Source organism: Dipodomys merriami, unplaced genomic scaffold (assembly GCF_024711535.1).
Source record: "Dipodomys merriami isolate MVZ:Mamm:240054 unplaced genomic scaffold, mDipMer1.0.p SCAF_13, whole genome shotgun sequence".
NCBI lineage: Eukaryota > Metazoa > Chordata > Mammalia > Rodentia > Heteromyidae > Dipodomys > Dipodomys merriami.
The window spans coordinates 40,503,819-40,530,953 of NW_027202604.1; the positions used below are offsets into that span (position 1 = coordinate 40,503,819).

At 57.9% G+C, this 27,135-nt stretch overlaps 1 protein-coding gene across 1 annotated transcript in view; it reads left to right on the forward strand.

The window, feature by feature from the left end:
• The first annotated feature begins 8,890 nt into the window (after positions 1-8,890).
• The window catches only part of LOC138824851 (IQ motif and SEC7 domain-containing protein 1), a 216,901-nt gene continuing 198,656 nt past the window's right edge, over positions 8,891-27,135 (forward strand). The window contains exon 1 of the mRNA XM_070019228.1: positions 8,891-9,165. Within this exon, the coding sequence (XP_069875329.1) occupies positions 8,891-9,165 (275 nt within the window). The remainder of the gene's footprint in view (positions 9,166-27,135) is intronic.

Genomic DNA, 27,135 nt, shown 5'->3' on the forward strand with positions numbered 1-27,135 from the left:
AGAAGCAGGCAAGACGGCTCTGCCAGACTGCCCGCCAGCTGGAGGTGCGCGGGCATGGCTCCGGGGCCCCTCCGGCTGCCTGGGCAGTGAGTCCTGTGGGAGGAAGGATGGGCCTTGCGAAGTGCTGCCCTCCGGGGTGATTACAGGGACGAGGACTGAGTGCTCCCAGGGGGCGCTGTGCTGGCGGTTTGCAGGTCACCTCATTGAATCTCATGGCTCCAGTATCCCTGGGCAGGAGACCCAGTCGCCCCCAATTTACAGAGGCACAGGCAGGCAACGGCCCGTCCCGCACCCCGGCGCAGAACATGAGGTGGTAGAGGACGTGAGCAGAGCCACGGCTCGAGTCTCTTGCAGGACTTCCGAGGGGGGGGGACCCTAGCAGCGCGTGCACTCCTGCAGATCCCTCTGCAAGCGAGGGAAGCACCACCCGCAGCTCAGCCAGACGCTCCAAGCGCAAGCCCTCTCCACGCAGCACAGCGAGGGACAAAGCGGAAGCCCTCTCCACGCACAGCACAGCGAGGGACAAAGCGGAAGCCCTCTCCACGCACAGCACAGCGAGGGACAAAGCGGAAGCCCTCTCCACGCAGCACAGCGAGGGACAAAGCGGAAGCCCTCTCCACACACAGCACAGCGAGGGACAGCAAGTGTCATTAGAGACTGAGTCATTGGAGTAAGGAAAACCTTAAAAATTAGTATTGCTAGTTACACTGATTTTTCATGGACACATAAAAACAGGAAAGCTGTGCATATTAATGGAGAACTAGGTGAAGATCCCAGGCAGGCATACATTGTGTCATGTTTAAAGAAAACTTCTCACTAAAGACATTGTCAAAAAAAAAAAGAAGAAGAAGAAGAAGAGGAGCCGGGTGTCAGGGGTCACGCCCATAACCCTCGCTGCTCAGGAGGCTGAATCTGAGGATCACAGTTCAACACCAGGCTGAAAGTCCGTGAGACTCTTCTCTCCAATTAACTACCAAAAAGCTGGAGTTGGCACTGTGGCTCAAAGTGGTAGAGCACTCAGCTTGAGCAAAAACAAACTTAGGGACAGTACCCAGGCCCGCCCAGGCCCCGAGTTCAAGCCCCAGGACCAGCCCTCCCCCTCCCCCCTACATCAAAAAGAAGAAGGGGTAGAGCTATTTGTCCAGCACGTGGTAGGCTCTAGGTTGGCTTTCCAGCACCCACCTCAGGATGGAAAATGTGAAGAAAAACTCCAAAGCATGTCTGGAGTACTCAGGCACGGCAAAGATCATGAAGTCCGTGTTTAAATGTTCAAATTTGGGGTTACAGTGGGGACATCTCTTAATGGGCTCTTAATTAGTCCCCTTCTCCTGCCTTAAGTTTCCCCATGGGTAATAAGGGATTGTTGGCCCAGATCCCTCCAGCTAATGACCCAACTCTAACCACTCCTTTTTCTGGTCCTCCTCCCCTTCTTTGAAGGAAAGTCAGTCTGCCACATCTAATTGGTCTGAGGGTAGACCAATGGCACCACAGCAGGTCTGACTCCTGATACTGTGTGCTTGCACACAGTTTCAGAGAGAAGCTTCAGTTCAAGCCCCAAAAATGGGAGACGGGGGTGGGGGGGGGAAGGAGGGAGAGGGAGAGGGAGGAGGGAAATATTGAGAATTGAAACTGAAAGGAAAGCCTTGGAAGAAAGTAGCAGAAACTCTGCCTCTGGGGTGGGGACTGAGGAGTTCTTTCATTTTGTAGGGTTTTATTTGTTTGTTGTTTGTTTTGGTCAGTCATATGGCTTGAACTCTGGGCCTGGGCGCTGTCCCTCAGCTCTTCAGCTCAAGGTGAGCACTCTACCACTTGAGTCACAGCACCACTTCTGGTTTTCTGGTGGTTCATTGAAGATAAGAGTCTTATGGACTTTCCTGCCGGGGCTGGCTTTGAACTGCGATCCTCAGATCTCAGCCTCCTGAGTAGCTAAGATGACAGGTGTGAGCCACTGGTGCCCAGCTGTAGGTTGTGTGTGTGTGTGTGTGTGTGTGTGTGTGTGTGTGTCATTTTAAAAATTGAATATAAAATATTAAATATATACAATTAAAATGATCAGATTTGCCCTCGGAATTACTCTTTCTTAACCTTATTTACACCTTCCCCCTTTTAACATTGTAATAGTTTTATGAGTCCATTTTCACCATGCTCATGAAGCACCTGGATCATATTCACGGCCGCCTTCACCTCTTCTCTCCCCCTCCTCCCACCAGCTCATACATCAAAAAAATGCTCAAGTTTTATATTCATTTCATTGTTTTTACTCTTTTAGGTCCGTATCTACATGACATGATATGAGAACTTGTCTTTTTCCATCTGGCTTAGCTCACAACGTGAAATAAGTTCCACTTGTTTTCCTGCAAATGACATAATTCCATCTTGAACACACACACACACACACACACACACACACACACACACACACATCCCATTTTCTTTATTGACACAGGTGTGCTGGGCAGGTGCTCTACCTCTTGTATCTCATTGTTTTGATATGAATTCCCCTGGTGACTAAGGATTGTGAACTTCTTCTGTTGCTTATCATATCTCCTTCGGGGCAGTATCTATTCAAATCCTTTTGCTCACTTTTGAATCTACTTGTCTTTTTTATTATTGAGTTGTAAACATTCTTTTTCTATTCTGGATACCTGTCTGTAATAGATTCTATTCTAGATACCAGTCTGATACATGATTGGTAAAATTTTCTCCTGTCCTGTGGGCTGTCTTTCCACTTTCTTAATTTGTGTCCCTTGGGGCACAAACGTTCTTCATTTTGTAGATGTCCAGTGCACTTATTTTTGTATTTTATTCCTTGTGCCTTTGATTTCATTTATAAACCATTGTGGTTTTAATTTGCATTTTCCTGGTGACTAATGATGCTTCCACGTGCCTTTTGCCATTTGCATATATTCCTTGGTGAAATATCTGTTCAAATCTTCTACTCATTTTAGCTGAGTTGTTTCTTAAATTGTGAGGGTTCCATAAAATATTCTACACAAGTCCTCTGTTTCCTTCCCAGTTGCGGTTTGCTCTTCCTTTTCTTTCTTCCTTTTTTCCTTCTTTCCTCCTTTCCTTTCCTTCCTTCCTTTTGTCATTTCCTTATAGGGTCTCTCTTTGTTGACCAGGTGTGGCTTGCACTTGGAATCCTCCTGCTTTAGCCTCCCAAATAGCTAGAATTACATGGCTTGCCTACCGCACCGGGCTGTCTTTTATTTTTCTTAGTAGGATTGTTTTGCCAGTCCTGGGGCTTGAACTCAGGGGCTGGGTGCTGTCCCTGAGTCTTTTTGTGCTCAAGGCTAGTGCTCTACCACTTGAGCCACAGCTCCACTTCTGGTTTTTGAGTGGTTAATTGGAGATAAGAATCTCATGGGGGCTAGGAAGGTGGATCAGTGGTAGAGTGCTTGCTTTGCATGCATGAGGCCCTAGGTTTGATTCCTCAACACCACATAAGCAGAAAAAAGCCAGAATGACACTGTGGCTCAAGTGGAAGGGCACTAGCCCTCAGCTGAAGAGCTGAGAGACAGCCGTCCAGACCCAGAGTTCAGGCCCCATGACTGACCAAAAAAAAAAAAAAAAGTTTCAGGGGAATTTCCTGCTGGCTTCGAACTGTAGTCTCAGATCTCACCCTCCTGAGTAGCTAGGATTACAGGTGTGAGCCACCAGCACCAAGCTCTTAGTAGGATGTTTGGAAAAGTAAGTTTTATGCCAGGTGGTTCATGCCTGTAATCCTAGCTACCCAGGAGGAAGAGTTCTTGAGATACTGTAAGAGCTGTCATCTCAGCTAGTTGGGAGGCTGAGATAATTTTTGTGAGATTTCCCCATCTCAATAGCAGAAGCTGGTGCATGGTGGTGTGTGTGCCTATCATCCCAGCCACAGTGGCAACTATAAATAGGAGGATCACAGCCCAATCTTACCCCAGACCAAACAAACAAACAAAAAACCTCAAGACTCTATTTTAGAAATAACCAGGGCAAAAAGGAGGTAGCAAAAAGCAGTAGAGCACCTGCCTAGCAAGCATGAAGCCCTGAATTCAAACCCCGGAACCGCTAGAAAGGATAACAGCAGATTCACATAGTATGAAGTCAACTTAATGATTTATTTCCTTTTGGTCATTCAGATTTTTTCTTACTATTGTCTAGAGGCTGTATATATTTGGCATTTCCCCTCCGGCCTATGATGTAGCCCAATTTAACTCTGGGCTGAGGGCCATTCTGTTGCATATGGACACCCAGTTTCCATGTTCGTTGTAAGACTCTCCTTTCCCTTCCCTCAGCTTGCCAGAGCATCTCTGTGAAAGTTGATTGCCTGACTGGCTCCTCGTGGGTCTGTGTCTGGACTCCTCTGTCTCTCTCATTCACTTGCTGTCTACCTTTCCAGATACCATTTGCTTTGCCGTTAAGTTGAAATACGTATCAAGACTGGTAGTGTTCGTCCCCCACTCTGTGTTTTGGCAGTTTGGGTGGGAAAGGTGTTTTTGTCTGTTTGTTTGTGTTTTTTGTTATTGTTGGTGGTGGTGGTTGTGGGGCTTGAATCTGGGACTGGGCACTGCCCCTGAGCTCTTCAGCACAAGGAGAGTGCTCTACCACTTGAGCCACAGCGACACTTCCAGTTTTCAGGTGGTTCATTGGAGATAAGAGTCTTACAGACTTTCCAGCCTGGGCTGGCTTTGAACCGTGATCCTCAGATCTCAGCCTCCTGAGTAGCTAGGATTACAGGTGTGAGCCACTGGCGCCAGGCTTGGGTGGGAAAGTGCATGTTGGCAGAAGTGCATGTTGTATGCAAATCCCTGAAATGGGTACTGAGTGGGGACCTGTCCTGGCCAGGGTTGGCACCCACACACCCAAAGGGATCTCCTTGTAAAGAAATAAGAATCCAGCCTGCATCCGCAGTGCTACAAGAGAGAGGAACACAGGGCCCACCTTCCCATGCTCTGAGGAAACTGCTTTGTAAGCTGGAATTCTATACCCAGCCAAAGTGTCAATCAAGTGCAAAGCAAAACAGTATGTTCAACCATGTCAGGACATGGCAGGGAGAATTGCTGAGGCTGTACACAAAATGGAAAAAGAAGCCAAGGGAAGACCCATAGAATCCCAGGCACAGTGGGCCCAACCCACAAGCGGAACACCCAGAGGCCCCAATCTTAGCTGGGGAGCGGGCCCAGGAAGTATCCAGCCCAGACATTAGTCTCAAGACACAGAGGGAAAAGGAACTTTCTCCAACAAATGATAAATTAAAAAGATGGATTCTCCTAATGAGCAGTTGATTATGGATTAATGATGGTAAAATGAATCAGTGAGTATGAACAGCATTGTTCCCTTTGTATCTCCTCTGAATTCCAATACCTTTGTTTTCTTTGGAGTGCATACCTTTGTTTTATATCTTCTTTTCCACGGTTCAGTTTAAACTACTTGATCTTCAAGTTATGTGTTTATAACATTGAAGAGCATGTAATTGGCTTCCTGGATTTGAGCAGGGGTGCCTTACCTGGAGTCACAGCATAAAACACACACCGCATGAGCCCTAACAAGGTAGGGAGAGCGTGGAGTGGGATGGGAGGGCCAGGGGAGGGGGTCCTAGGTGACTGCCCAGGAGATATTCTGGGGTGTGGGTGGGGTGATTGAAGAGCTGAGAGACTAAGGGGCTGAGGACAGAGAGGATGAGGAGAGGGGCTGAGGTCAGAGGAAAGGCTGAAAGGGTGAAAAGGTTAGGAGTGAGGAGGTGGGGGCTGAGGAGGTGAGGGCTGAGGAGATGAGGGCTGAGGAGGTGGGGGCTGAGGAGGTGGGGACTGAGGAGGTAGGGGGCTGAGGAGGTGGGGGCTGAGGAGGTAGGGGGCTGAGGAGGTGGGGGCTGAGGAGGCGGGGGCTGAGGAGGTGGGGACTGAGGAGGTGAGGAGATGGGGGCTGAGGGGGTGAGGGCTGAGGAGATGAGGGTCTGAGGAGGTGGGGGGCTGAGGAGATGAGGGTCTGAGGAGGTGAGGGGCTGAGGAGATGAGGGGCTGAGGAGGTGAGGGGCTGAGGAGGTGGGGCCTGAGGAGGTGAGGGGCTGAGGAGGTGAGGGGCTGAGGAGATGAGGGGCTGAGGAGGTGGGGCCTGAGGAGGTGAGGGGCTGAGGAGATGAGGGGCTGAGGAGGTGAGGGGCTGAGGAGATGATGGACTGAGGAGGTGGGGGCTGAGGAGGTGGGGTCCGAGGAGGTGAGGGGCTGAGGAGGTGGGGTCCGAGGAGGTGAGGGGCTGAGGAGGTGAGGGGCTGAGGAGGTGGGGTCCGAGGAGGTGAGGGGCTGAGGAGGTGAGGGGCTGAGGAGATGAGGGTCCGAGGAGGTGAGGGGCTGAGGAGATGAGGGTCCGAGGAGGTGAGGGGCTGAGGAGGTGGGGTCCGAGGAGGTGGGGGCTGAGGAGGTGAGGGGCTGAGGAGGTGAGGGCTTGAGGAGGTGAGGGGCTGAGGAGGTGAGGGTCTGAGGAGGTGGGGCCTGAGGAGATGAGGGCTTGAGGAGGTGAGGGGCTGAGGAGGTGAGGGCTTGAGGAGGTGAGGGGCTGAGGAGGTGAGGGCTTGAGGAGGTGAGGGGCTGAGGAGATGAGGGGCTGAGGAGGTGAGGGTCTGAGGAGGTGGGGCCTGAGGAGATGAGGGCTTGAGGAGGTGGGGGCTGAGGAGGTGAAGGGCTGAGGAGGTGAGGGGCTGAGGAGGTGAGGGGCTGAGGAGATGAGGGCTGAGGAGGTGAGGGGCTTGAGGAGGTGGGGGCTGAGGAGATGAGGGGCTGAGGAGGTGAGGGGCTGAGGAGATGAGGGCTGAGGAGGTGAGGGGCTTGAGGAGGTGGGGGCTGAGGAGATGAAGGGCTGAGGAGGTGAGGGGCTGAGGAGGTGAGGGGCTGAGGAGGTGAGGGGCTGAGGAGATGAGGGCTGAGGAGGTGGGGGGCTGAGGAGGTGAGGGGCTGAGGAGGTGAGGGGCTGAGGAGATGAGGGGCTGAGGAGGTGAGGGGCTGAGGAGGTGAGGGGCTGAGGAGATGAGGGCTGAGGAGGTGAGGGGCTTGAGGAGGTGGGGGCTGAGGAGATGAGGGGCTGAGGAGGTGAGGGCTGAGGAGGTGAGGGGCTGAGGAGGTGAGGGCTGAGGAGGTGAGGGCTGAGGAGGTGAGGGACTGAGGAGATGAGGGGCTGAGGAGGTGAGGGGCTGAGGAGGTGAGGAGGTGGGGGCTGAGGAGGTGAGGGGCTGAGGAGGTGAGGAGGTGGGGGCTGAGGAGGTGAGGGGCTGAGGAGGTGAGGGGCTGAGGAGGTGGGGGCTGAGGAGGTGAGGAGATGAGGGCTGAGGAGGTGAGGGCTGAGGAGGTGAGGGGCTGAGGAGGTGGGGGCTGAGGAGGTGAGGGCTGAGGAGGTGAGGGACTGAGGAGATGAGGGGCTGAGGAGGTGAGGGGCTGAGGAGGTGAGGGGCTGAGGAGGTGAGGGGCTGAGGAGGTGAGGAGGTGGGGGCTGAGGAGGTGAGGGGCTGAGGAGATGAGGGCTGAGGAGATGATGGACTGAGGAGGTGAGGGGCTGAGGAGATGGGGCCTGAGGAGATGGGGGCTGAGGAGATGAGGGCTGAGGAGGTGGGGGCTGAGGAGGTGAGGGCTGAGGAGGTGAGGGGCTGAGGAGGTGAGGGCTGAGGAGGTGAGGGCTGAGGAGGTGAGGGACTGAGGAGATGAGGGGCTGAGGAGGTGAGGGGCTGAGGAGGTGAGGAGGTGGGGGCTGAGGAGGTGAGGGGCTGAGGAGGTGAGGAGGTGGGGGCTGAGGAGGTGGGGGCTGAGGAGGTGAGGAGATGAGGGCTGAGGAGGTGAGGGCTGAGGAGGTGAGGGGCTGAGGAGGTGATGGACTGAGGAGATGGGGGCTGAGGAGGTGAGGGGCTGAGGAGGTGGGGGCTGAGGAGGTGAGGGCTGAGGAGGTGAGGGGCTGAGGAGGTGAGGGGCTGAGGAGGTGGGGGCTGAGGAGGTGAGGGGCTGAGGAGGTGATGGACTGAGGAGATGGGGGCTGAGGAGGTGGGGGCTGAGGAGGTGAGGGCTGAGGAGGTGAGGGGCTGAGGAGGTGAGGGGCTGAGGAGGTGAGGGCTGAGGAGGTGAGGGGCTGAGGAGGTGAGGGGCTGAGGAGGTGAGGGCTGAGGAGGTGAGGGGCTGAGGAGGTGGGGGCTGAAATGAGGAGGTGGGGGCTGAGGAGATGAAAATGGTAGCTGAGGGGAGGGGAGAGGAGGGGCGGAGGGGCGCGGGGCGGACCGGTAGCGCCGGCAGGGGGCGCCCTCCTCCTCCCTTCCCCCGTGGCTCCGCCCCCGCCCCTCCTTCCCCTGGCGCCTCCCCGTCCCGCCCTCTCCCTGTGGCCCCGCCCCTCTCACCCATGTAGCCCCGCCCCTCCACGCTTCCATCTCTGTAGCCCCGCCCCTCCCACGCTCCCTCCCCCTGGTCCCGCCCGACCCTCCCCTGGCCCCCGCCCACATCCCTTTCTTCCCCTCCCCTCCCGCTCTCCCTCCCCGTGGCCCCGCCCTCCCGTGGCCCCGCCCTCCCGTGGCCCCGCCCCTCCCGCCCCCTGGCGTCGCGGCGGCTGCCGGCACTTTGCAAACTCCTCGCCTGCCGGCGGCGGGCTCAGCTCCGCGCCCTGCCGGCCCCGGCGCGAGGCGGGCAGCGGACCGCGGACCGCGGGCGGCGGCGCGGCAGCGGGCGGCGCCGAGGCACCGGCGGGGGGGGGCGGGGGGCGGGACCGGGGCGGGGCCGCGCCCGCCCGCCCGCCCGCCCGCCCCGCGCCGCCGCCCCTCCCGGGGCCGAGCCCCCCGCGCCGCGAGCCGAGCCGCCCGCCCGCCGTCCCCGCCGCCGCGGCGGCCATGGCCGCGCCGCCGCCCCGCCGCCCGCTCGCCTGAGGCCGGCGCCGGCCCGGGCGGGGCGCCATGGCCAGCGGCGCCGAGCCCCCGGGCCCCGCGGCCGGCTACCTGCGGGAGCTGACCCGCATCGTGGCGGCGCAGCAGGAGCTGCTGGCGCGCCGGCGGCGGCGCATCGAGGAGCTGGAGCGCCAAGTGGCGCGGCTGGGCCGGGAGAACGCCGGCCTGCTGGAGCGCCACCGGCGCCACCTGGCCGCGTGCGCCCGCCGCCCCGCCCCGGGCCCCGGCCCCGGCCCCGGGACCCCGCTCGGCGCCGGCCCGGAGCGCGGCGCCCGCCCGGACAGGTAAGCGGGACTCGCGCGAACTTCGGGGCCCGGCGGGCGGGCGGGCGGCGGGGTCGCGGCGGGGTCCGGGCCGGGGCCGGGGGTCCGGGTGCGGGCCGGGGTCGAGGCGCCCGGCGTCCGCCCGCAGGAGCGGCGCCAGGACCCCGGCGGCCCCGGGTCACCGGCAGGCGCGGTCCCGGCGGGGATTACCGGCTATTTCGGACCGGGATTAAGGGGCGCGGCGGGGCGGGGAGCCCAGCGGCCGGCCCCGCGCCTTTCGCGGGCCCCGCCCGGCTCCGGCCCCCGCTCTCCGGACCCCGCGTCCGGCCTCCGCGGGGCGGCGGCGCCCGCGGCTCGGGAGGCTTCGGGCGCCGGCCGGGAGCAGCCGGGTGGGAAGCGAGGTCCCGGGGCAGGTCGCGGGCGGGGCTGTGCTCGCCGGTTCCTCCCTGCCCGCAGCCCACGTGCGCCCGCCGGGGCCGGGCCGGGGCAGGGACCGGGACCCGGCCACCCCGGCCCACCCCGTCCGGACCCCGGCCGAGCGGCGCTGGAGGAGAGGGCGAGGGCGGGAGCCGTGCCGCTCCGCGTGGCTGCCGGGCCGGCCGGGACCCTCTGTCACCCCCCCACAGCCATCCCCCCCATTATACCCCCGCCACCCCCCCCCGTCCCCTCCCTGTCACTTGTGTTGCCGGAGCCGCCGGGACCCCGTCCCCATGTCACCTCCCTGTCACCCTGTCACTCGTGTTGCCGGAGCTGGAGCCGGGCTGAGCCGGGACCCGGTCCCCCTGTCACCCCTGCCAGCCCCCTGCCACTAGAACCCAGTGCCTGTCTCTCCACTGGCGCTTTTCTGCCCACTCTCGGCCCCAGGCGGCCGGGGTTCGGTCCCTGGGTGCCGTCCCCTGGCCGGAGACCTCCCAGGCAGGAGGAGCAGGAGCTGCCCAAGCCCCTGAAGTCCTTTAGCTTAGGGGGGAGGCCCTGGCCCCAGCCGGGACAGTGACACAGGGTGGGCCCATCCCTAGGGGATGGTGCTGGGACTGGGCTCTGAAAGGCAGCTCATCTGCCCAGACCCCAGCTGGAGCATTGGGGTAGAGGGCAGGGCACCGGCCACCCAGGGGCTTATTTTAGAAGCCCCCCCCAGCTCAGTGTCCATCGTCCCCCCTCCCCCATCGAGACACAGCCAAAGCCTGTGTCACCTTTAAAATAAGCATAGCGCTGTCTTTAAGGGAAGCAGGGTACAGCTTGGTCTTGGTACCACTGCCCAGTCCCGTGACCTTCCAAGTCTTGGACATGCAGCCTGGAGCCGGGGTGACTTGCTCTGTGCCTGGCCCTGCTGGGGAGGGCTGGCCCCAGAGCTGGTCGCTGATCCGCTGTGGGAACTGGGGCTGGGGCTGGTTAGGAGCCAGCCGTGGAGGAACAGGAGCAGGGTTCCCTTTAAGACAGTGTACCAGTGAGCCCAAGACCCATTGTCCACACCCAAGTCAGCTCCTGGCCTTTGGGAAGGGGAAGGCAGGCCACTGTCCCAGCAGGAAACCCTGGTGACTTCCCAGGCCCTGTCCTGGTGACACCCCAGGCCCCTGGCGTCCTGTTGCCCCTCACATTCTTGGGGCCAGCGATCACTTTTTCACGTTCCTCTGCCCCCTGTGGAGCACAGTGGTTGATAGCATGGGAAGGCCGGCTTGCTTGACAGTGTTTATTACACACCGTCTGTGTGTCTGTGTGCAGCCCTGTCCGAGATGTGCTTGGAGCCATGAGAAAGTAGAGGAGAGAGGAAGGGATGCTGCTGACAGCCTGGGGCAGGCCTTGTTCTGGACATGCTAGCTGGTGGCCCTGGGACGTGCCACACCACCTGCCACCTCTTCTAGACCCAGCTTCTCTTAGACATGCATAAAGTAGGAATGATCTTAGCTGTCTCTCTTGCTTTTTCTGAAGATAACAGGCGGAGAGGACAGGGGACTTAGTAGATGATCTGTGCAGGTCAGGCTTCCTGTGTCTGTCAGCTTCTCATTTCCATGCACCAGTGAGGTCTTTGGGGCGGGATGGAGAAGGACTGGCTGGAAGGCAGGTTGGGAGGGAGTGGGTTGTGGTGCTTGAGCTCCAGTTCCCGGAAGTGCCAGCAAGGTGAGGCTTCAGCAGGTGCAGTTATTTCCTGCTTGGGACTGGCTCCCCCCCCCCCCCAATCTTTGGGCACTATTGGTACTGACTCCCAGACTTCCAGGCCTGTGGATGGGGGCCTTGGAAGGAGGCTTTGACAACTTGGGCTGGGGCCTTCCAGAAGCTCTGGCCACGCCCCTCCAACCTGAGAGTCTGCCCTGAAGCCTTTGAACTCCTCAGAGAACCCAAGATCAGCTCTCAGCTGCAGAGGGAAAAGAATGAAGGCAGGAGAGCAATGTGGGGCTCACAGTGCCTTTGGTGACATTTGTTTGGTTCTGTTGTTCACTCTTCCCTGGCATCAGTAGTCATACTAGTGTGTGGTTGTCTGTGCTATTCTAATGACCTGTTTCTAGAACGGTCCTTTGTTGAGAGGGTGAAGCCCGGAAGGGCAAGGTCGGTTGACTTTATGGTTTTTCCCTATGCTCAGAGGGGTGTGCGCCTGGTTTAGGCTCTGCTGTTGGGCCCTGATCTTGCCCTCCCATCTTTCGCACAGTGAGATGATGACACCCCCACAGGACTCCAGCCTCTCCCAGCACGCCCGCCCTCCCTCCCTCCTGTGGCTGCCGCCTGGTGTTGACACAGGCAGTGGCTGGGGGGGGGGGTAGAGGGGGGAAGGCAAGGATTGAAGGAGGAGATGATCCCTTCTAGCCTTTGATCCTCTGAAGTTTCTTGGCAGAAGTAAACATCAGCCTGGACGGCCCAGTGGAGTGGCCTCCTCCTCCGCGCCCCCCTTCTGCTCTGGCCCTGGGGCCTGTCACATCACACATCACTCAGGGAGGACTCTTCCTGTGGCTCTGAGTCGGTGACTCACTCTGGGGGAGGTTTCCAGTGGCATTCAGTCTCTGTTGACTTACCAAACAAGTGCTCTTCCCGGGTTTGTGGTGACATTAACCATGATGATGGCATGTCACTTTGGGGGACATGCTCAAGGAGAACCATGAGAGGGGGTGGCAAGAGCAGCCTGGAGGTCCTGATTGGCTATGGGCAGTGACACAGAAAGACCTGCTTAAGGACTGCCCCCCCCCCCCCCGACCCCCACAAGTACCAAAGCCAGGCCAGGAAGCCGAGGGCTCTTTTTTTTTTTTTGGGTCCGGTCTTGGGGCCTGAACTCTGGGCCTGGGGGCTGTCCCTCAGCTCTTCAGCTCAAGCTTAGTGCTCTACCACTTGAGCCACAGCGCCACTTCCGGCTTTTTTCTTTTTGCTTATGTGGTGCTGAGGAATCGAACCCAGGGCCTCCTGCATGCGAGGCAAGCGCTCTACCACTGAGCCACCTTCCCAGCCCCCGTGGGCTCTTCTGTGCAGATCTCCCCTCCCCTTCTGCAAAGGCTAGGTGGGTGGGGAGAGGCTCCAGGGTTTTTGTTTTTGCTTTTTTTCTGATCTTTGAGTGTGGCTGAGAAGACTGTGCTTCCATGAACTATGATTGTTGTTCCCAGCCGAGATAAAGCCAGCCCAGCGCTGGGAGCTGCCCCTTCCTCGGGAACAAGCTGCACCCTGCTTGGACACTTGTCCTGGATGGACAGAATGTATTCAACTGCACGGGAGCGGGTAGGCCGGTCTCGTTTTCCCAGCAGCTGGGGGAGTCCGCGTGTTTCTCTGAAGCTCTCCCAGCCGTCTGACAAGCTAAGCAAATTATTATTTTACAACCAGGAAAATAAATCAGGGAATGTTCCTGTAGCTCGTGGAGCTGAGAAGTCAGGGCCATGAGCGTGGAGTGTCAGGTGCAGTTGACAGGGCTGTCGGTGTGTCCCATGTGAATGGTCGCCCTGGATGCAGGCCTGCTGTGTCCTGCAGAGACCTCAGGGCAGGGGAGTGTGAGCTCTGGGTCACGCTGAAGAAGCCTTTGGGGATATCAGCAGCTTTAGTCACCTGGCGGCTGTTTATCAGCTGTTTGGTGGATGGCATTGTTTTCACCGCTGATCAGGTCACGCTGTTTTCCGTTTGTTACCTTATTTAATTTTATGAAAGAGCAACGTCTGGTCTAACCAGGCAGGTACACCATGTAGTTCCTGTCGGGGTATCATCTGAGTATTTGCCACCGAGCTACCAAAGAAACAAGCACAGACCAACCGGGTGTTGGGCGAGCCCTGGAACCCGCGGAAACGGTGCAGAAGCTGTAGATGGGGCTCACGGCCATCCAAGTCCAATGGACTTTCAACTCGCTCTGCCCCTCATACTGCACAAACACAGGCCCGGCTGGCCGGAGCCAGAATTAGCCCGCTGTGGACCAGGCGGACCCGAGTGATCTGGGCACCCCTGGGCTCTGGGGACTTTGGGGGTGGGGACTCTGCCTCTCGCTGGGGCTGACGCCAGTCGGTGTGGTGGATGCCCACCACTAGCGCCGGACACTAGTGAAACCTGGAGTTTGACGTTCGTCAATCTTCTGCACCCCACCATCCCTGGGCTTGCTTTGGGGACTTTGAGGCCCTCTGGTGACTGCCCCGGAGGTGGGGGCAGCTGCGGGTTTGTGGGGAATCCAGCCCCTGCCTCAGCCATATCCCAGGCCCAGCCTCTCCAAGTTGCTTTCTTCCTCCAGGGCAAGTGAGGGCAGCTACAAGGGACAGAATCGCTTGCGGTGCCTGGCACTGTGGGAGCCAGCCAATCAATGGTCGCCCCGGAGGGGGGATAGCTAAGGTATAGAAAATGCTTTTGAGCATTGTTTTATCCTCAACATTTTCAGACCCCCAGAAGTGTAGAAAGCGCCGTGCAAGCAGCACACGTCTGTTCCCTCCGCCCCCCCCCCCCGCCCCGTTCCTGCAATGAAGGTTTTGCAATGCTTGCTTTATTGTCTGTGCTGGGGAACCACGCGGATGGGGAGAGAGCATTTGTGGAGCGCCCGCTGTGTCCCAAGGACCAGGAAGCAGACATGTGACTACTGCTGCCTCTGGTCCCCGGCTCCTGGTCCCTGGGTGGCAGGACCCTTGCCCTTGCCTAGGGCAGCTGCACTACTGCCTGGGCTTGGGCACAATGAGGGGCGCCAGGCGTGACCGTGGACACTACGGAGGGCTTGGCTTGCCACGCGTGGCTTTAGGACAGCGAGCGAGTGACCGCATGGGCACCGGCACAGGTTCCTAGGGGACACCCACCTGAAGCGGGGCTGTAGGAATTGGGGAGGAGGAGGGTGTTGCGGCAGGGGGGACAGCACCTGCAGTACATCTGTGCACATGCGCGGTTTAGGGGTGGCATGTCTGTGAGTGGGGACAGCTAGCTGGGCCAGGAGAAGCTGGACAGGCACAGGCCAGTTCAGACCACTCACCATGCCTGGGACGCAGATGACAGCCCCTGGCCATCACTTGCCTTGAGAGGAGGAAGGAAGAGAACAGCTTAGCCCAGCAGAAAGGCTCCGGACAAGAGGCTGCCCTGGGGTCCGTGCCGCTGCATGGGTGCAGGCTGAGGGGGGCCTGTGACGCCACGTTCACCTTCCGCCGTGGGCAGCCGCTGAGCAGGGCTGTCCACTTGCCCCTGGGTGTCTGGGTCAGCCCTGCGGTCAGGACACAGAAGGAAGGCCGGGCTGCTGGCAGAATCTTGCTGCATCTGTCCACTGACACCAGCTGTGTGTCTCCTGGCTGGTAGTTTAGTCTCGCTGGGCCTCCATTTCCTTACCTGCCCAACGAGGTTATAAGTAAATCCTTAGTGTATGTAAATGCATAACTTCTGTCACTCTTCACTCTCCCTAGGAGAAGTTTGATGCTGAAGTCACGGAGGTTAGAATCAGACAGTTCGGTTTGGGCGTGTGTCTGTTACCTGTCTCTCTCGCCTTTTTGTGTATTCAGCATAGCTGATTTTGAATCCCATCCCCTGTAAGAAGCGCCAGCTGCGTGCCTTTAGCCCTCTGTCCACAGCCTCAGCCTGGCTTGGAGCTGTAGACAATATTCTTCAGTGAATGGAGGACTCCCAGGAGAAGGCAGGGGTGGCCGCTCTTCCCCTCACAGCCCTCCACACATGCGCATCTCCTCATCCTTCTGAGGTGTTACTGCAGCCAGCTTTCACTTGGGGGAATCTCTCCTACTTCAGAAGGGTGTCTAGTGTAACCTTGGCCGCCTCCCGCAGCTCTGTATGTATGTATGTGCTGCTACACCTGGGCTTTGCCGCCGCCACGTTCCCTCATTTATTGGATGATCCTCCCGGGCTGGAGTGAGGACCAAGTCAAACAATCTGAGCGGAGGCACTTCTGTAGTCTTACGCTACCCCATAAACAAGTCTCCTCCTGATCAGGAAGGAAGCAGTGGTGACTGCCACCCATCAGTAATGAGAAGCCTGGGCGGACGGCACACTCCCGCCAGCCACGTGGGGAAGGGAACATTATCATCACCATTATATGTCCAGTAGGCAGACAGAGGCACAGGGAGGGAATGGAGGGATAGGGAAGGTGGTAGCTTGAGCAAGAATCAGCCAGGCACAGCACCCCAGAGCTGGCATCTAGACATTTTTAGGGAGACCTTTCCGTTTCAGTCCATTGTATTTAGACAACACACCACGTGTGGTTTCAGTCATTTAGGATTTACGAAGACTCTAAGGTCTAATGGTCAACCCTGGAATAATCTGTGTGCGCTTGAGAAAAATGTGTGTTCTGCTATTGGGTGGCGAGCTCTGTGTGTGTCTATTAAAGTTGGTTTAATTTGTGTGGTCGTTTATGTCCTCTGTTTTCTTGTTGAGTTTCTGCCTAGTTCCATTCTTTATTTAAAATGAGATACTGATGTCCGCAGCTATTATTTTGAATTGTTTATTTCCCCTTTTATTTCTGTCTGAATTTGCTTCATGTATTTTGGGATTCTTGTTATTTGGTGCATATATGTTTATAATGCTTTCTTTTTGATGGGTTTAGTAGATTTACTAATACAAAATTTACCATAAAATGATGATGAAACTTCTTTCTTTGTTCATAGCAGCAATGTTTTTCCTCTAAGTCTCTTATCTGATCTTAGTATAGCCAGCTCCCTTTTTTTTTTTGGTCGGTCGTGGGGCTTGGGTGCTGCCCCTGTGCTCTTCAGCTTAAGGCAAATGCTCTACCACTTAAGCCACAGCGCCACTTCCGGTTTTCTAGTCGTTTTATTGGAGATAAGAGTCTCACAGACTTTCCGGCCCAGGTTGGCTTTGAACTGTGATCCTCAGATCTCAGCTACTCAGATCCAGAGTAGCTAGGATTACAGGCGTGAGCCACTGGCGCCTGGCTAGCCAGCTCTCTCTCTCTCTCTTTTTTTTTTTTTTTTGGGTCCAGTCGTGGGGCCTGAACTCTGGGCCTGGGCGCTGTCCCTCAGCTCTTCAGCTCAAGGCTAGCGCTCTATCACTGAGCCACCTTCCCAGCCAGCTCTCTTTTGGTTACTATTTGCCCAATATATCTTTTTCCATCCTTTCATTTTTCAACCTATTTGAGTCTTTGGATATAAAATGACTCTCTTGCATGCATCATGTAACTGGATTATGTTTTTTTTTAAGTCTATTTTGTCAGTCTCTTTGCCTTTTGATTGGAGTGTTTAATCCACTTGTGATTAATGTCATTATTAATAAAATGGGATTTACAGATACCATTTTGCTATTCTCTATGTATCTCATTATTGTTTCATTTCCTCCACTACTTCCTTCTGTAGGTTAAATGTTTCCTGATGCAATGTTTTAATTCCCTTGTTTATTGTTGTTCATAGGCCACTTTTTAGAGCTTAATACAACTTATTCTAGAGACAGAACCCCCACATATCCTTACCCCAAGAGATGAGGAGGGGACAGGAACCAGACAGAGGATGCGGGCCCACAGGTGGGGAGAGCTGCCAGGCCTGGATATGGACCTGTAGCCACCTAGTGGGCACCAAGGAACCCGGCCCAAAGCCCTGGGGGCTAGGACAGGGACTGTCTGTGTGGTTAATTAACTATTAGGTTCCCTGCTTCAGGTTAGGTTTTAATGATTGTGTTCCCAATGCTTTGTTACTGTATAGTAAGTTAAGATTTAGTCTTAAAGAGTCACCATTTTAACTCTGTGGTGCCTCAAGCATGTAATCTTAGCTATTTGGGAGGTGGGAATTGGGGGATCACCATCGGGGGCCAGGGCTCGGTGTGGTGGCTGTCTGTCACCCCGCCATCAGGGATGCACCCTGGCCAGGCACAGTGCTGTCCCCTCACATCCTCATGACCCAGGAAAGCATGAGTAGCAAGATCAAAGCCCAGGCCAGCCTGGGCTTTAAGCCAGATTCTATCTTGAAAATAACCAATGCAAAAGCGGGCTGGAGATGCGGCGCAAGTGGTAGAGTGCCTGCCTGGCAGTGGTGAGGCCGCGAGTCTGACCCACAGCGAGGCTTCTCGCTCCACAAGGCAGCCGTGTATTCCCTCTCCAGATCAGCAGGTTCCAGTTTGGTCAGGGCTTGGCTGGTCTGGTCTGGTGGTGGGAGGGCTTGCCTGGCACCCTTATAGAGGTGTCTAGAGGGCCGGGCTCAGCTAGAGCAGCTGACCAGAGCATCTCTGTGCAGCCTGTGCACTCAGCACTTGGGGAATTGAGCTCCTTTCTTCCGTGGTACTCCAGGGGGCTCCGAATGATGGTTCTGGAATTCCTGGGAGGGAAGCGCAGGCTCTTGTGACTTGCCCTTGAAAGTCTCACAAGGTCACTTCTGCCCCAGCCAGCTGGTTAAGCAGAGGACAAGGCCAGGTCGGGTGGAGGAGGGGTGAAGGTCTGCGGTTTGCTCTGAAACTCTCTTGCCCCTTCCTTGGAGGCTGGGCATTCCGTGGTGGCTCACTGGCAGGCGCCTCCCTGTGTGTGGGACCGGTCTGTGCCGGAGCTGCGTCGGTCAGCTTTGTGACTGCCAGAGGAGACCTGACAGAATCAGCTTCTCGCAGGTTTCAGTCCATCATTGGCCCTGCTGCCCCGGGGCCGGGGCCTGTGCTGAGGGAGAGCCTGCTGGCAGAGGAAGCTGCTCATCCCATGACACCTGGGAAGCAGGATGAGAGGCGAAGACCCGGCTGGGGATGATGGCTCCTGCCCTGCAGAGAGTGTGAGGGTGAGGGATTGAGGCCCACCTGGGCCGAACACTCATGAGAGACCATCTCAACCCATACCCTGGTCATGGTGGCACATCCCTGCAGTCCAGCTGCAGGGAGGTGCAGGAAGGAGGGTAGCGCTTTGGCCCTGGCTCCAGTGGAAACTCTTAGGACCTTATCCAAAAAGCCACTAAGGCATCGAGGCCTGGGGACATGCCTCCAGTGTAGAGGGCCCTGAGTTCCAAGCCCCTCCCCAAGACCAGAGCTCCACAGTCCCCATCACGGGTGAGGCCCAAAGACTCCCCCCCCCCGCAGTCCTGATCAAGGGCACTCCTGGGTGCCGCACAGACCCCATTGGGCCTACCTCCTACCTCCTCCCCGGGTGTACACATGGCCTGCGGAGGACCTTCCAGATCGGAGCTCAGCCCACTCTGAGTGGGTGGCAGCGGCCTGAAGGGCTGGAACCCGTGGGGTAGCGATTGGTCAGCGTCCTGGGCGGGGCCTGGGGCAGAGCCCTCCACCCACCACCCTAGGATGCTCGTTCCTTCTCTTCCGCCACGTCTCTCTCACTCCGAGCTGTATTTTTAACTCCTGCCATATGGCAAAGCAGCCAAAACATCCCAGGAGGAGAAAGGAGCCTGGGGAAATCTTGGCCGTGGGCGTGTCTTCAGAGCCCGCCCGGGAGCCCTGCTTTCTCATCCTGCTGCTTGCCAGCACCACAGCTCCACTCCTGCGGGGCTGCCTGGGGGACCTCACATGGGTGGGGCGGGGGGGGGGGACCCTGAGTCCACGCCCACGTGTGGAGGGTGAGCAGGAGGTGTGCCCCTTCCACCTGCTCTTCCTGTCTCTTGGCCGCTGCTATGCTCTTTTCTTGTGTTGGAGACTTTGTTCCCGTGCAAGTACGTTAGTAGTGTCTGGAGGTAGGGCTTTTGGGGAGTATTTAGGGCCAGGTGAGGTCCCTGGACGGGCGCCCCTGTGGTGACATTCGTGGCTTTGTCGGGTGGAGACTGCTGAGTGGGCTGCAGTGCGTGAGGCCCCAGCCCTGTGAGAAGCTGTGTTGTAACGTAGCACGAAGGCGGGCACAGACTTGGTCTCGTCGGCCTCTATTCCTGTGCTCCTGGTACGTCACCTGGCCTTGCCTCGGGCTCGTGGGTGGCCACAGAGAGGGGCTGAGACAGCCCGAGTTCAACCGCCCGCCCGCCCGCGCCCCCCCCCCCGCGCCCGCCCGCGTGCCCGCCCACGTGCTGTTTCCATCCACACTGCCTGGGGTGGCCTGGCCTGGGTCCACTGGTCAGTTTGCCCTTGGCTTCGTCAGTTGCTCCCAGTGCCTGCCTCTCCCTCTGCCTGGAGCCCCTTCCCACACCTCTCTCTCGGCCTCTGGAACCCCTGAGGATGGGGTCCCCCTTCTGAGGGTCCCCACTCAGAGCCTCTCCTGGTTTAGTTCTCTCAGAACACGTCTTCTCCCTTCACATCTCCTGTGTTCCTCTCAACCTGGTCTCCTCATGGTCTCCCCATGGTCTCCCCGGGTGCCTCTGTCCCCCCACCCTGGGGTGGCCGTCCAAATTTAGAATGACATATTCCCAATGTGTGGCTTGATGTGGCCAGCCAGGGGCTGCAGAGGGCCCAGGCCCAGCTGTGAGGGCAGGATGGAGACGCGTCCGGGCTCTGCCCTTCCCGTGTGTTTCTCAGCGCTCCTCTCCAGCTTCCTTTTGCAGGCTCTTTGATGACACGAAGCTCAAAGTGGCCAGACTTATTCGTATTTATTTATTGCAGGACTGGGTGCTGCAACTTGGTTCTGGTATGGGAGCCTCATCAAAGAGTCTAGGGCTGGGCTAAGAGTCTAGCTTTCAAGTGGTAAAGCACTTGTCTAGGAAGTACTACCAGGCCCTGAGTTCAATCCCCAGTTCCACCTGTTGTGGAAAGGCAGGACAGTTCAGGAAAAGGACACAGAACATCAGTAAATGTGCTTCTAAAAGGAAGTCTAGGATTACACCAGGAGCTGGTGGCTTGCACCTAGCTACTCAACAGAAGAGTTTTTTTTTTGTTTGTTTTTGGGTCCGGTTGTGGGGCCTGAGCTCTGGGCCTGGGCGCTGTCCCTCAGCTCTTCAGCTCAAGGCTAGCACTCTACCACTTGAGCCACAGCGCCACTTCCGGTTTTTTTCTATTTGCTTATGTGGTGCTGGGGAATTGAATCCAGGGCCTCAGGCATGCAAGGCAAGCACTCTACCACTGAGCCACCTTCCCAGCCCTCAACAGAAGAGTTTTGGAGACTCCATCTCCACTTAGCCAGAAGAATGCAGAGTGCCAGGCATGAGCAAGCAAGCCCGGTGAGAGCGGGAGGCCCTGCACCGGAGGCCCTGTGTCTGAGGCCCTGGGGTGTGCATGGCAGCTGCTGCTCTCTTGCTGGGCCTGTCCCATCCACTGGGTGTCGGCTGAGGTGATGTGCTCCCTGAGCATCTGCTCTCTCGATGTGTGTATGTGTGTGTGTGTGTGTGCGCGCGCGCACACACACACACTCAAGCCTCGTCACCTATGGAGCCTCCTGTGTGTGGATGTGGTGCAGAGCTAGGCCTGGGGGTGCAGTGGGGTCCGGACCCCTCCCATCTCCTGTCCTTGCTGCCTGGGCTCTACCCCGCCTGACCCCGCCTGAACCTGCCCGACCCCACACTGCTCTGAGGGAAGGGTTTGGTGGGACAGCACCTGGGCTGGGAGGTGGAAAGGCCGGGGGAGCCTCGGGCCCCAGGGTGTCTCGGTGACAGGATCTTGGCACGCAGATGCTCCCTGTGCCCTCTTGGAGGGGGTTGGCATTTACTCAGAAGTGACAGCTTCCACCCAGGTTCACCGTTCTCTCCCTGAGTAGTTCTCCTTTGCTTCAACTAGATTGACAGGAGCGGGGCTGTCTGTGGGGGTGTGGGCCCCCGGCCCCTGGCTTTACCAGAGCCGGTCCCCGCCGCCCCAGCCCGCGCCGGGGCTGCCCTGGGCTTTGTGTCTGGGGAGGCCCACACTGGGTCTGCTCGCTCCTGTGCTGCTCCTCCGCTGTTTCTAGTTCCAGGGTCCCCAGGGAAGGAAGGCCACCACGGGGCACCTTGGTGGCTGCTTCAGAGGGTGTGGCAAACAGGGCGCCCGGGGTCAGGAGCCTGGCGCTCAGGCTCGGGAATGGTGTGTGCCGCCACACCACAGTCCCCCGCCTGGAGTCCACTGCCGCTTTTCCTTGGCAAGAATGACCACGGGACAATGAGAATAAAGATCATTTTCCAGCTTCCTGGGTATTTATGGCTCTGTTGTGGCCACCAAGAATCAAAATGTGTGGCATACAACTTCAAGACAGTATCTTTAAGAAGTGTCTTTTGCTCCTCTCTTGCTTTCTGTTGTCTGGAATGAGGGTGTGATGGCCAGGATGAAGGCAGCCTTTTTGGCTGAATGAGCCTGACTGCCTGATTCTGTGGGTGCGCGGCTCTGCGCACTATGACTGTGTAGACCCCTCCATGGGAGAACAGAACCACGTGTCTAAGTCTCTGCAGGGACTTGGCTTGGCTTCCTTGTCCTCGGCCCAACGCGGTGGTGAGAGTGTGTCTGCAGCTGTGACTTAAGATGGCTCGGCCCTGCTGTGTCCCCTGAGATTTCATCAGTGGGGTAGAGCCAGGTCCCCCTGGAGCCCCAGTGTTGGGGCGGTGCTGGAGCTTACAGCCAGTGATGCGGGGGCAGAGGGGAGATGGCGTCTGTGAGGGTGTGAGGGTGGGCACCTGGCCGCAAGGGGGCCAGGCAGGGAGGGCGGGGGGGGGGGGAAGGGCAGGAAGGGCAGCAGCCACAGCTGACGCGAGCCTGGACCTGCGCAAGGGCTGAAGCCCCGCACAGATGCTTCTGGGAACGAGGGCATTCAAGCCTCAGCCCATGGCCCCTTGGCTCCTGCCCTCCACAGTGCCGTGGAGACAGACAGACGGACAGACAGAGGCTGAGGGAGAGATGCAAAGAGAGGGTCAGGAGAGGCAGAAATAGAGACAGATGGAGAAATAGATAAACACCGGAGAGTCCGGCAAGAGAGACAGGAGAAAGAGGCCAAAGAAAGACAGATGGAAGCGGACGGGGCTGAGATACAGAGAGACAGACAGACAGACCAGAGAATCTAGAGAGGCAGCGGCTAGAGGAGCATGTGACTATGTTCCCCTCTCTCCTCTCCTCTCTCCTTGCTCTCCCTGCTCCCCTCCTCTCCATCCTCCCCTCCTCTCCATCCTCCCCTCCTCTCCTTCCTCCCTCTCCTGAGACGAACGCCTCATTAATGCACTCTTGTCTTCATTCACCTAACAAGTCCTCCCCGGCACCTCCGCCCGCCGCCTTCTCTAGGGTGAGGGAGGCCGAGGGCAGGGGAGGATTGTCAGTCCTGGGGTGCTGGTGGGAGGGAGGGCAGGGGCTCCAGGGAACGCAGAGAGTGGCACATGTTTTGGGGATGATGGTTTTGGAGATGATACTTGTGCAGGTTGAGTTTTGAGGCTACCAAAAACCCTTACAGGAAGTGGGGTGGAGGCGAGACAGGCCGGGTTTCTGCCCCGTGTTGCCACCTGCCCTTCCCCTCCAGCAGGTGAACCAGCTGTGGCCTGCGTGGGCATCGGCATCACGTTAAAGCCCCGAGCCGTCCCTGGGCAGGGCGGAGCCTGCTGCTGCTGCTGCTGCTCGGATTGGGAAACCAATCTGAGTTTCAAAAGAGGAAGTGTGACAGGCCCGGCGGTGCAGGGCAGTGAGCTTGTACTGTGGGCTGGAGAAAGGCCAGGATGCAGCCAGCGTGGGTGGTGTGGCCGGCGTGGGTGGTGTGGCCGGCATGGGTGGTGTGGCCGGCGTGGGTGGTGTGGCCGGCGTGGGTGGTGTGGCCGGCATGGGTGGTGTGGCCGGCGTGGTCTGCAGCTGAGCTTCCCGGACAGTGTTTCTAGCTGCCGTGCTGGGGTCCCCCCTCCTTCCGCCCCGCCGGCTCAGGAGCTGAGAGCTTTGGGGCTATTTATATCCACTCCAGCAAATCTTTTGATCTTGATGATCCTGGGCACAGCCGTGTGGGGCTGGCTTTTTGCACGCTGCCTCCGCAGCCAGTGGCACAGGGCAGGACGCAGGTGCACAGACGCTGGCCCATCTTGCATGCCTGCACGTGGGTCCGTGCCCACCCTGCGCTCCTGCCTCCCTGTTCGTAGAGCAGGGGATGCGGCAGGGACTGGGGGGTGGCCAGCACCTATTGTGTGTCAGGTCCCCCCCCTCCCCAAGGGAGAACTGTTTTAGCTTTCAAAATTGTGATAGAGCCTAAAATTTATCTTTTCATGCTGGGTGCTAGGGCTCACACAAGTAATCCTAATGATTTGTGAGGCTGAGCTCAACGTGGAGGATTGGGACTTGAAGGCCAGTCAGGGCAATTGATCAGAAAAATATCAGACTAGAGGTGAGGCTCCAGGGGTAGAGGGGTAGAGTCCCAGCCTTGAGAAAGTAAGGGCCAGGCCCTGGGGTCAAGCCCCGGTACCAGCAAAACAACGAGGTTACCATTCTCCCCACTTGTAAGCGTGAAGCATTACGCACAGCCCCGTGCAGCTGCAGCTGCCCTCTGTCCCCAGGATGTTGGTTTCTGCAGCACTCGGCATGGAACCCAGGGCCGAGCGTGGCGGGCCAGGCCACCCCTGACCACATGCCTGTCCTCTCTCCAAAGCGTCTCTCCACCTTTGAAAGCTGGAACTCCAGGTTAGACACTGACTCCACCACACTCCTGCCCCGTCCCGTCCCCTGGCACCGCCCGGCTGCTCTTGGTGAGGACAGCTGCTCTAGAGGCCACTGGCAAGCAGAAGGGCGGTCTGGTCTTTTGTCTGGCACCGCGTCCTGAAGGCTCACCCCTAGCGTAGTGTGTCAGCGTTCCCCTCCTTTTGTATCTGAATAGTGCTTCGTGATGTGTGCGTCTCAGGAGTCGCTTCTCGTGCCCAGGCCGTGGACACGGGTGCTCTCCCTCTCCCGTGAGTGCCACAGCTCAGCAGGCGGGCGCAGATTCCCGTCCCCCACCCCACAGGCTCCGCCTCCCACGCTGGGAACTGTGAGATCTCTCTCATCCTCACGTCACCCACACTGGGTGGTGTCATCGGAATTTGCAGATGAGGGAACTGAGGCAGGGGATTGGTGGGGGGAGGGGGTCAGCCTGTATAAAGCATAATTTAAATGAATTATGGCTTTTTATTTATTTATCGAGCTGGATATAAGGCCTTATACTTGTAACCCTTGTAATCTTTGTCAGGAGACCTAGGTCAGGAGGATGAAGGTTTGAGGCCATCCCCCATCCTGACCAAAAGCCCATCTAGTCAGTGGTCTGGGCGTGCTGGTATGTGCTTACGATTGTGGCTACACAAGGAGTGTTGGTAGGAAGATCTTGATCTGAAGTTAGCCACAGGGAGAAAGTACATAACCCAGCCTGAAAAATAACTAAAGCACAAAAGAGCTGGAGTCCTGGCTCAAGTGGCAGAGTGTCTGCTTAAGGAGCATGAGACTCCGAGTTCAGACCCTAGTACACACCCTGAAAAGGAAGAAAATGTGTTTTTGAGTAGATGCAAAGCGGGAATGAAGTCTATAATCGTAACCTGGCTTTATCAGTACCATAACTTTATAGCTCTTAGTCAGTCTCCATCTGCTGCTTCTGCCCTCCCATCCTCTCCAGGATCTCTGTACAGATTTTACTGCCTGGAGGCGGTCCCAGCCCCCAGCTCCACTCCCAGCTCCACCCCAGCCCTCTTCTCTGCTGTTCCTGGTGCTGGACACGGGCGGCATAAGGACGAGTTCTCTGTCCTGCTCTCCCCGTGGCCGGCAAGTGATTCATAGTTGGCCCTCAGAGCAGCCATCAAGTGACAAGTGCCTGTGACTACCCCTGAGCCATCCCTGCTCGCCAGAGTCCAGTGACGTGTCCGCCCCCCGCTGCCCTGCCTGCCCGGGCCTGGCCTCGGCACACGCAGGAGCCGCTCAGGCCCCAAGCCGCTCCCCTTGTCCTGCCAAGGCCCCGCACCCAGGACCGACAGCGATGCGATGAAGTCCCCTGCACCCGCCCGTTACTGCCTGGGCTTGTGGGGCTGTGCCGCTCCTGACGGGGCCTCGGCACTGGTGACAGCGGCCATGCTGACATTGTGGCCCCGGCGACCGGCCCACAGCAAGTGATGGCCATGGCGGCATCCTCCTTTCCCTGAGGGCGGACGGCCCTCGGGTCACAGCTCGGTGCTGGCGCATGCGTCACTGCCGCCGGCAGAGCCTCTCCAGCCCGGTCGCTCATTTATCCCCATGGCCGCATCCACCCGCCCCACCCCCGGCACGAGGCTGGCTCTTTTCCTGTCCTTGTTCCTGTGTCTCCTTGGTGAGCAGTGGCGTTTGTGTGTGTGGTTTGCCACGGGCTGGATCTCCTTTTCCATGGTTGCTCCCAAGGCTGCTGCTTGGCTGCACGCTAGGCCAACGGTCTCACCGCCACTCACGCCTCAGGCTGGGAGCCAGTGACCTGGCCACAGGTGGGCCATCTCTGTGAGCTTGCCTCAGTGAGCTCCCTTCCCTCCAGACTTCTGGAAGCTGACCCCGTCCCCCCCTCTGTCCATGAGCCCTGACCCTGTCCCCTAGGCCACCGGGCCGGGTGGCTTTCCCTTTCCAGGTGTCACCTCATCTGAAGGACTTTGGGTGACGGAGGCATCTGGGGTCTGCGTGGTGGGGCCTGGCCTCCGGTGGCGCTCGGTCGGCCGTCTTTACCAGATGCACCTGCCCTGAACGAAACAGCGACTCAGTGAACACACAATCCGGCCTCTTACTGGGTGGAAATGGGTGAGGGCGTTGTGAGACAGAAGCCCATCGGTGATTAATGCCAAGTGTCACACGCCGGCTTGTTGCTATTGATCTGGGTTTCCACATCGCTGCCTAGGCTCCCCTCTTCCGCCTCCCTCAGAATGTCAGTGCAGGCATTAGGCAGCTCCGTGCCTTTCTTGTTGCCTTCCAAGGATGTAGCCGAAAATGTCAGGCCAGAGAACGCAGTTAACTGGCATCATACAAATTGAGCCTCCGGGCTTGGGGATGGCCACCCTCCTTGCTCCCGCTGCCGCCGCTCCTCCCCTCTTCTGTCCTCCTCCGCCCGGAGAGGCGCTGCTCCCTGAGGCTCGGCACCTGGCCTGCCGCTGGCGGGGGCAGCTTTTGCTGGAATGACATGGTTCCTTGCAGAAGTCTCCCTGCCAGCACGACTGTTCTAATTAGTCATATTTTGAAAGCAGATCAGCTTAATTGCAAGCAGTTCTAAATATTGGTGTATAAATAAAGTCATTAATAACTGTATACACAGAAAGTTCTCCCACCGAGCGCTGTAGCAAATGGGCCTGTGGGCCATCTCTCTGTGGCACAGTAGGACATTGCCGTTTCTCTCACCGCTCCCTGGCACCTGTGGATCACCAGAGGTGGAGGGGCAGAGGGAGCGGTGGGGACGCTGCGGACCTGCGGAGACTGCTCTCGAGTGGATGATGTCGAGCGTCAGTGGAAGCCCTGATGGATCTTCTGCCATCGTGGAGTTAGCATGCGCTTAGCGAGAACAGTTATGGCTCTGAGCACTCACTCCATTCGTCAGCCTGCCTCCACACCCCGGGAACCTGCTGTGCTCCAAGATTCCAGGGCGCGGCCCCCGGGAGCTGGGGCATGCCTGTGAAGAGAGGACCCCTTGTGTGTGTGGCTCACGGGGTGGTGACCTTGGCCAGCACCTTGGTCCTCATGTGCAGGCTGCAGATGAGGACATCTACCTAGCCGTGTTGTGGGTGTTTTCATTTACGAGTGTGGTTGTCGAGTGCTTTGTGAGCACTTACTCTGTGCCAGCCTGGTCTGGTGGCGTGTGGCAGGGCCCTGCACCTGCCCGCTGCAGGGTGG